General features: G+C 40.5%; 1 protein-coding gene across 1 annotated transcript; it reads right to left on the minus strand.

The window, feature by feature from the left end:
- Window positions 1-1,353: 1,353 nt before the first annotated feature.
- On the minus strand, window positions 1,354-10,103 carry LOC115571576 (NHL repeat-containing protein 3). The gene is made up of 3 exons (XM_030401027.1): window positions 9,597-10,103; window positions 4,683-4,885; window positions 1,354-4,546 (listed from the first exon to the last, which is right to left on the minus strand). Exons 1-3 carry the CDS (start codon window positions 9,853-9,855, stop codon window positions 3,938-3,940), a joined length of 1,071 nt encoding a protein of 356 aa, XP_030256887.1. The 5' UTR covers window positions 9,856-10,103; the 3' UTR covers window positions 1,354-3,937.
- Window positions 10,104-10,268: the final 165 nt, after the last annotated feature.

The following is a 10,268-nucleotide window of genomic DNA, read 5'->3' on the forward strand; positions in this document are numbered from 1 at the left end:
GGCTGCAGAAATAGTGACGTACGAGTAGAGGCGGGAACACCTGGTGACGCAACCAGGAAATGCTGCAAAGGGTAGACCGTCCCATTTCACAACAGGCTGACGCGGACTGCAGGGCGCACATACTTGGTGAGACCGCAAAGGGCGGGCCCCTGAAGTGTGCAGACCCTGAATTGAGACATGGCTAGTGTGTGTGTGTGTGTGTGTCTGCGCGTGAGTACGTGTGGGTGTAAATGAACCAAATCCACAGTCGTCTCTTACACACATAACAGCTTCACCTCATTAATATAGCTCTTAGCATTCATATTTGCTGAACAAATCAACTGGAAAGTACAAAACAATAACTTTTTTTATCTTTCGACTGGAGAATAGTGATGTGTGGATCGATACTGAAATATCGATACCTCCAATACCAGATCTTTATGCTCTAAACTCGATTCTCAAATCAAAATATCGATAATTTAGTAATTTACGGTAATGCTTATCATTAACAGGAACACAGTGGAAAGTAACTAAACTATTGAGATCTTCTCTAAATACGTGGTTGGTGGGAACTACTTTTACTTCCGCCTGGATAAGTGCGTAATGCGTAAGTGCAGCGGCAAGCTGCTCAGTTACTCAGTCACTCAGTCTCAGTCTGTAGACACAATGGCAGACTATAAACGGAGTCATGCGTGGGGCTATTTCAACTCCACAAACAGCCAAGGCGCGGTTTGTGATGTTTGTGGAAAAATGTTAAGGACTTATGGCAACACAACAAACCTTGTGAAACACCTCAGGTTAAACCACAACACAGAATATTAGGCATTTATTATGAGGCGGACAGAAGAGGAGAGCACAGTGTCAGGTGCTGCTGCTAGGGCAAGACAGACGTCTCTGGCGGAGTCCTTCAGTGATGCAGGCAGGCACCATCCAGTTACAGATGAAGAAAATGTGGAGCTTTAAGCGATGCAAAGCACTGTTGCTTTTGGAGTTGTTCAAATGAATAAATATGGTTATGAAATAAGTAACAAAATAAATACATGCTTCAACAAATAGCTACATGAGTTCAGCTTGGAGTAATACAGTATGTGTATCACTGAGATAATCTCACATAGGCAAAAAAAAAGCCTAGATTTATTCAGGTAAGGTTTCCTAAAGAATTGATCATCTAAAGTGGATTACAGAGACTAGGTGTCATTAAATTGTACAGAGCAATTGCGATAAAACAGCCATAGTGAACTAAGAAAAATATATATTAGAAAAGATGAATAAAAAATAACATTTTATCTATAAAATATGTCTATTATTTACAATCAGTCTAATTTGCTTTAACTGCTAAATGAATATTTTAAAATGTAGGTATTGACAAACTTGTGCAGTTATTGTGGCATTTATTTATTCAATCAAATATTTTACTGGCAATTTCAATTTAAGTCACCCAGTATTATAAAACAGCAAGTGTTTGTATCCCCTTATTGTAGGCTATCTGGAGAGACTACATACATAATTGAATCTAAATAAGATTAAGCATTCAGTGCCGAGTAGCCCCATCATTTGTTTGTTCCTGTGATTTTAACATAAATGAATAGATAAATACTCTCATGTCTTATATTCTTTATGAAGCTATGATCTGAAAAACACTACTTTTTTTAGATTTACCAGACACGTTAGGTGTGTTTGCACAAAGTCTCGGTATCGGATCGGTATCACCTATACCAGCCTGAATTTTACTCAGTATCAGATCGGAAAGGAAATCGATGGTATCGAACATCACTACTGGAGAGGCTGAGTTCTCCCTGCTTACCTTTCAGAAAAGGACAAGAGGTTGTGACCTAAGATGGCCACAACCAACAAAGAAGAGCAGCCACAGGCAGCACCAAAACAGACTAACCAGGTGGCGCCCTCTGGGGGCTCCTTTAACCATTGCTTAAAATAATGAGGAAACCTCTGCCGGCTCTTTACATTAGTTCACATCCTTACATATACATATATGACCCACAAAACACATATGCACTAACTTACACACATGTACAAGTGCATACTGTACACAGACTGTACACAGACCAATTCACTGTGTTGTTTTTATAGGGAAACAACTCAAGATGCATCTTCCAACACTGCACATATTTACAGACTGAAGAATATTATTCAAAGTACTATATGTAAATGCATGCATCCACATTTTGTACAAATGGAAAATGAAAACTGTTTCTGAAATGTATATTAGGATATAAATGAACCACGAGTACAGATTGTTTTTGTGGGGATTAATTACACTTCAAGGCTGCTATCTCATGATGACAACTTAATCAAATAAAAGTATGTAATTATCATAATATTATAGTTATGTCAGCATAACATTTATTTAGAAAGTAATAACCACAAATTCAAAATGTCTCATCTTGAAAATTAGGCTGGTTGTTCATCGTGAGGAAAAAGTCTGCTTTGTTAAGATAACCAACTAAATGAAGAATTCTTCCAGCCTTACAATTGAAATCATAAGGAAGTGGTCATAATAAAATAGTATGTTTCTTGTTTTCTGTCACTGTGCTGAAGGACTGCTGAGAGCACACTTCCTCCTGAATCCCCAGGTAAATTACAACTCAGTCTTTTTTCTATAGACCCTGCACAGTTAGTGATAGTGGCAACACACTCTCTGAAAAAGTAATTCAACTATCACCATAAAAAAGATAATATCAAAATACAGATGATGCTGTACAACAGAAAACGTACTGCAAGACAATCATATGATATGCCTGGTAAAATCATCAGCAAACAACTCAGATCAAACAGTATGCAAATCAATTCAGTTCCAGCCTTTTACACATCTGCATGAGTAATCATGCAATCTTTTAAAACTGCCATTAACTAGCAAAAAGCACTTTAAAACAGAGTTTAAAAAGTGTCTGCAATGAAGAAATTAAACACCTTGAGGTTTCAAGCAGTGCAAAGTCAAATAAACAAATAATAACACAAATAAATATAGCACAGAACTTCAGTGACACCAACAACAAAAAAAACTCCTAAAATGTTCTTTAAGATAGCAATTATTGATAACAGTGTATAGATAACATGTTAGCAACAACATGATGCCTCCATCTGTCTATATCAAAGTGACATCAATGACTTTCCTAAATCATTGATGTACTATGTTAAATTCAGTTGCAATACTGAATATTCAATACGATTCACTATTTTTTTTTTTGAGTCTGCAGAAACCCTGTCTAAAAGAAATGCATTTACATGTTACTCAATGGGCTCATCAGGCAACTGATTTCTGCACGAGACTTCTACTCAGACGAGATTTGTCATTATGTCATTATTTCATCGTTGTTGTTGTTTGTGTCAAGGTGTCAGAGTAACACCCTGAGCCCGTCAGTGGCACCAACAACACTGGTAGTGGTGGTAACTTTGACAGTTGCAGTTGCCCAGAGGGATTAATTTGCAGCTGTGTTGTGGCTTCCCGCTGAGGTGATGAACGGACCAATTGCAAAACTTTTGGTGAATACAAAATATTTACATAATGAAGCATGAAAATATAAGGCTCAGATTTACAAAATTAAAAATAAAAAATAAAAAATAATTATAATGTAAGAAAACAATGGAAACACATCGTCACTTGTGGACATTTGAAAACTGTTAGCAGCGTTTGGAACTGTGATTTACGTTAAAAGTTAGATTGCATAAGATTACATTTTAGTCAAAACATATCTGCTGTTTGTAAACTAGTCATATGAAAATCAAATGTCTTTGCGACAGGGCTGTCAAGGAAAAAACACTCTAGATATCTTATGAACCTTATGAGTACGGTTCCACACTACTGACAGAATTTTTTTTTGTATTGTTTTCTGGTTCATATGACTGTAAATTACATAAAACATGTGCACATTTCACATACATTTGGAAATAATTGGTGATGCTTTTGTTTGTAATCAATGATGCAATTTAAATTCTTCAGTTAAAGGTTTATAAGGAAACTGCCACCGAGACTGAAGGGGGTAAACTTCTGGGCCTGCTGAGCTCGAATCTCAGCCACATACAGGGCCCCTGTTTTCAGGTCCAGGTCTACCAGGTGGGGCTTCACTTCATCAGCCAGCTGGATCACACTCACCACTCTGCACTGGCCAATCAAACCCACCGGTGGGGCGTCCAGGAGCGTAATCTGGTTGGTGTTGAGCTGGACAACAACAAAGTACTTCTTGTCTGGGGTCAGGCGTACAGAGTAAGGCGCGTCCTCAGTGAAGCAGCTTCCCCATGTCCCCAGCCAGTCCCCGGTGACGGAGTTAAAAACCTGGATCCTCTTATTCCCCCTGTCGGCCACCCACACCCTCTGGGCATTGTCCACGGTCACGCTGTGGGGGATGTAGAACTGAGCTAGGCCTTGTCCTTTCTCTCCATGCATCCACAGCACCTCCTGCTCTTTGGACAGCTTGATAAGGTGGTTGTTCATCCCACCATCACCATCCACGATGTACATCTCTCCAGAGTCGTGGACAAAGATCTCAGCTGGCTGGTCAAACTGCAGAGGGTTCAACCCAGAGCCTGGTTTTCCTGGTGTACCAAGCACCTGACAAGTACAAGAAACATTCAACAACAAGCAACTTTTGGCTTGTCTCATTCAATGAACAACCTTAAGTACTTAAATGAAAACCAAGCTTGTGGAATCTGAACCAAAGATTTGTAGTCTTAGATAGAGTCGTCACCTGCAGGAGGCTCCCAGAAGGCGAGTACTGTTTGATGCAATGGCCATATGGACCACTACCCACATCTGTGATCCACACAGTGGGGTTTGATGTGGCAGCGTCTGCTAGAAATATCCCATGAGGCATCTCTAGGGTGGTTGTGTTCCAGGACATGAGGAAATCGCCATCAGTGGTAAACACCAGGACTTTGGGCACATTGTCACCTAGGAGAAAAGCAAAGGCAAACACACCAGGCAGCACATTTTATAGTGATTGGATTTTGTCCGTGTGTTTGTCCGTTTTAACTGTATTCCTATGATTGTGGCCACGAGATATAATAAAAGAATAGGGAAGGAAAGCAAATCATATACAAAATGAAGCTGCAAGTGGTTTTTAATGTGGTCCCAGTACAATGCACAGTTTTAGAGGAGAAGAGAGCTTGATAAGCTTGAAGAGTAGGCAAGGACATGATCACACCTGGAACTAAACCACCTGACTCAGGTGAGGTGATTTACACCGTGAGCCAGCTCTGTGACACGCTTCATTGTGTACCTTCTCAAATCATGAGGGAACAAAATGACACAATCAGCAGCAACATGGTGATTTGTTCTTATTAGGGGTGTTCCAACAAGGGTGCCTCACGATTCGATTTCGATTATGGGAGCTTTGATTCTTCGATTATAACGATTGTCAATTCGATTCGATTATTGGTGCCACGATTGTTCGATTATTGCGATTTATAATGCTTTTTTCCATACAAGATTGATTTTGTCTTCATCTGTGGCAAAATTTGTAAATAAATAGCCTATCAATTAACTCAGTTCCTCTAAAACTACACTCATTAAGTAAATAACAAGGTTTTTTGAACATCTGACTTGTATTTTTCAAAGACACAAAATATTTTATTTTCATGACTATGTAAACATTTGCACTTTGACCGACTTAAAGGAGAACTTCTGCCATTTTTAACACATATCCCTGTTGATCGAGATTACCGAGTGCTGTCAGTAGGAAAAATAACGTGAATTTTTTGCACAATATTGACCAGATATCAGGACGGCAGCTAAAGCGAACCTATGGGGGCAGACCTCTTTAAGTTTCAGTTATGTCTGCCCCCATAGGTTCGCTTTCGCTGCCACTCTAATACTCGGTAAATATTGTGCCAAATATTCTCATTATTTTTCCTAATGACAACACTCAGTAGCCTCGATCAACAGGGATATGGGTTAAAAACGGCCGAAGTTCTCCTTTAAGTTTGACCAGGGAAAGCTCCACTAGCATGAGAGACCCCTCTATTTGCAGAAAACACTGAAAACAGTCAAGCCCTGGATTTAATGAGTTCATTAATTCAAGTAAACAAGATATGTACTTCCATCAAATTTATTTAACTAGTGCAGTGCCCGTAAGAAAAGTGTATTCCTATAAAAAAGTGGGAGGTTAAGTAGCTTTTTCATGGATGGCCAAATGAGGCTGTGTTTGAAGGTGGGACGTCAGGGATATTTAGGTTTGTTGTGAAATCCGATATTCCAGGGTATAATTGGCTGTTTTTGACTATTTTTGATTTTGCCATTATATTTCATCTTAAAAGCTATTTACTTGGTGTCATTATTTTCAGCACAACCTCACGTGTGACTGTACAGTTATTTTTTTTATTTTGACATACTGTATTAACACAACGGACCTAAAATCACAAAAAAAAACATGAAATCCGAGTAGAAAAAGTTAGATTTTTTTACTGTGAAAACCACAAATATGTTTAACAGACCATTTTTTTTTAATTTTTTTTTTTTTTACTTATAATGCAAATATAAATTGTTGTTTATCTAAATGTGTGCATACATTTAAAAAATTTACAAAGTTATATGTAACTATTTACATTTAAATGCAGGCAATGCTCAGGTCTGCCTGTGCTCCTTCCAGCTGAATGAAGAGCTGCACTGCCTGCTCCACATTCAGCTTCTCCTCATTATTCTGACTCATTAAACAAAAAAACGACTCCACTACTCACTAAACACACTACACCAAACACTACATAACACACTTACTACACACTCCAAACACGCTAAATGTCACAAATCTCTCAACTCTCACACACATCTCTCAATCATCCGCCTAGGTCCCTCCCACAACTTCCTGTTCCTCAACAACCAAACTTGCTGCTTGGACACTTTCGTGACAAAAGCCTGTTTTTACCGTTTCTTCCTGCACCAGACACAAAGCAAACGTGACGGCAATGTTCGCGAAAAAGCGTGGCGGACATTATTTACCCTAGGTCCGGTTTTGGACGTGCCGATGCTTCCGGCAAAATGTGGCAAAATTCCACTTTGTTGTCCGCGCGTCTCCGGATCTCCTCAGACCACGAACAGACACGGTCCGGACTCGTTTAATCTCATTAATCCACAACAGTCAGTTTAGATGCACAGAACAGAACAGAACGGGACCGAACCGCCGGCAAAATCCCGGTCCAGCTCGCGCCGCTGCAGGTATAAATCTGCTTGTTTCTTAAGGTGGGGGGTCGCGGTGGGCTCTGCAGTGATTGGCTCTGGTGCGCACGTGACTGTAGTGGCTCCGGTGGACATGCTCGTGGAATTTGTAAAGCATTTCTGAAATGATTTATTAACGGTATCATTGCAGTCCAAACAAATGCGAAATAGCACACCCTTGAACCACGCAGCAGCCATGTTGAAACTCTCAGGTCAGTCTGATCCTGATCCGCAGCGATATTTGAGGAATACACACACACACATAGAGACAGAGGTTATTTGCTTTTATAGAGATTTGGAAAATGGAAACTTATTCAGTCTGGGATATGAATAGGATAACTTAACAAAAAAAAGCTGCCTTGGGAACAAAAGTGCATTCTTCAAAATTAAATAATTCAACTTATTCTGTCTGGAATATGGATAGGATAACTCAACAAAAAACTGCCATATTCCAAGGGAACAAATTGCATTCTTCTGAACCAAAGTGCATAATTCAAATGAACTTATTCAATCTGGAGCTTCAGTACAGTGAGGTTAACACAACACAAACACAGTATAGCAGAGTGGCACTCAGACTCATCCAGTAAAGTAAACTGTCCTCCCATATTCCCTCCCCTCCCTCTTGTCCCCCTACATCCTCCTGTTGTGTGAGAGAGGCAAATGTCTTCATTGTGCTACTCGTCTTCACCAGACTCTTCATCGTCAGTGCCAGAATCTGGGACACACACATTCTTGTGCAAGAATACCAGCTAGCGGGCTGTTACAGCTGTTGCCATTTTGCAAAGTTACTGCTCCGTTTGTTGTGGTCCCACTCACTAAACAGTCCGGGCGGCGCGCACGCTAAGGTCCGGTTACGTGTTTTTTGTTCCGGTCTTGTGGCAAAGCATCAACGTTAATTAATTGATGCCAAATCGTCACATGACACATCACGATGCCTTGCCACATTGATGAACTGCACCCACCTCTAGTTCTTATAGTGCTGCTACGACAACACCTATCTGCCCAATGGCACCAAATGTGTTATTGTCACTCAGAAATCATAACCATATGTCTCTCCGTCTGTGTGTCTTGTCTCTCTGTGTGTCTGTCTGTCTAAAGATTTTTTTATTAGAAGAGAAATATCTTCATTGACTGTTTTCTGCCTAAACAAACTATCTTTGTTTTCATGTTTGAATAATGTGAATATAGAAACTGACCTTAAAGGAGAACTTCGGTCGATTTAAACATGCAGCTTCATTGCTCAAGCTACCCTTGATTTGCCAGTACCGAAGACGCGAACAAATTTGGTCCAACCATTACAGAGCACCGTGAACGCAGATTTAGCATTGAACGCTAAAAGCATGGGGTCAGAACTTTACACTGTGTTTTAAGCATCTTAACATGCTCCACATCTCACACCAAAAGTTATGCAACATCAGCAGACACCTTAGCACACAGCACTGTAGCGTGTATGACTCAAACTGAATAAAAAAGTAGTTAAAACAGTGTGTTTGTGCAAGGAGCTACTTCCCTGTTTGTTGACATCGACGTCTTCCGGTAGCTAGACCAAACTAGTCAATCCGTCGAGCGTGTACTTACTCCCTCACTGGCGGAGACGGAAACGTAATCCAGCATTTTCGTGTTTATGTTCATAATGTACTAGTCCATGTTACAGCCTGTCATGAGCCATGAGCCTTACAATAGCCTGTTAAGCCTGTTAAGTGCACACTCGATGGATATGCTAGTTTGGTCTAGCTACCGGAACACACGGATGTCATCAAAAACAGGTAAGTAGCTGCTTGCACAAACACACTATTTTAACTACTTTTTTATTCAGTTTGAGTCATACACGCTACAGTGCTGTGTGCTAAGGTGTCTGCTGATGTTGCATAACTTTTGGTGTGAGATGTGGAGCATGTTAAGACGCTTAAAACACAGTGTAAAGTTCTGACCCCATGCTGTTAGCGTTCAATGCTAAATCTGCGTTCACGGAGCTCTGTAATGGCTGGACCAAATTTGTTCGCGTCTTCGGTACTGGCAAGTCAAGGGTAGCTTGAGCAATGAAGCTGCATGTTTAAATCGACCGAAGTTCTCCTTTAAAGGACAACACAGTTTATACTGTTTTACTTGGTTTATATGTGGCGGACCCTGCCACCTCTCTAGCTTCAAACAGCATTCTGAGCTTAGTTTCCTCTGATAACAGCTCGTTTATTCCGTAATGGAAAGTTTGAATTGTAAATTTCACAATTCTGAGTTTGATTTTTTCCTCCAAAACGACATAGTGACCCTTTAAAAATGGTGACGCACAGGTAGCCTTTGTTCACAGGTGCAATCAACACAAAATGAAAGTTTCTTGCAGCTGCTTTAAATTCCTAACAGCATCACCCCTGTACTCCATGTGAAGGTGTACAGATCTCTAATTTACACATCACAATCCGTAAACACGGGGATCAGGTTTAAATAGCGTGTTTACCTCTCTGTGCCACATACACTACACCAGCATACTGGTTGACAGCCACTCCAAACACCTCCCCGGTGAATAGCTCTGGGTCCTTGGGCCAGCTCAGGTCCAGTTTGTACAGGGGTCTGCCCATCAGCTGGTAGTCATGTCTGAGGCTGTGGCTGCCTGGCTTCTGGGTGCCGATGGTACTGTACAGCACCATCATGAGCAGAAGTAATGAGACCATACTGAATACTATCAAACACGTATGGCCTCTCTTTTTCATCAACATCCGTGGTTCGCTGCAGGCTGGTGTTGATATCCTGGTTCGGTTCCGTTAGCTCTGGATCTGTATAAGTATTTAATAGCGCATGTCAGGTCGCTGGTTTAAGTAATCTCACCTTTGGAACGCAGGTGAGTCGACACTGCGTTACTGTGCTATGACGCTACCAGTTATTTCACCTACATTACAGAGCAACTGGCCACATTCAGTGAATATTCACTTCCTCAAGTCTAAACGAAAATAAAAGGCTCGTCAAGTAACACAGATTAACAACGAGTCTTTCCGTTCACACTATCACAATAAAATTATCACGGAAAAAAGGATATGCAGACTTCCTACCTGATGCTCTATTGTGTGGGTTAAAGGACCAGCAAGAGGTCAGATCAATGTGTGAATGAATATATGTGAGACTGAATCTAAAG

The sequence above is a fragment of the Sparus aurata genome, chromosome 20 (genome assembly GCF_900880675.1).
Source record: "Sparus aurata chromosome 20, fSpaAur1.1, whole genome shotgun sequence".
NCBI lineage: Eukaryota > Metazoa > Chordata > Actinopteri > Spariformes > Sparidae > Sparus > Sparus aurata.

Coding starts and splice junctions, on each gene's coding strand:
- LOC115571576 (XM_030401027.1), bottom strand. CDS start 9,855: ATGTTGATGAAAAAGAGAGGCCATACGTGTTTGATAGTATTCAGTATG. Junction 4,886..9,596: donor AGTGTATGTGGCACAGAGAG/GTAAACACGCTA, acceptor CTTTTCTCCTAG/GTGACAATGTGCCCAAAGTC. Junction 4,547..4,682: donor CTTCTGGGAGCCTCCTGCAG/GTGACGACTCTA, acceptor TGTACTTGTCAG/GTGCTTGGTACACCAGGAAA.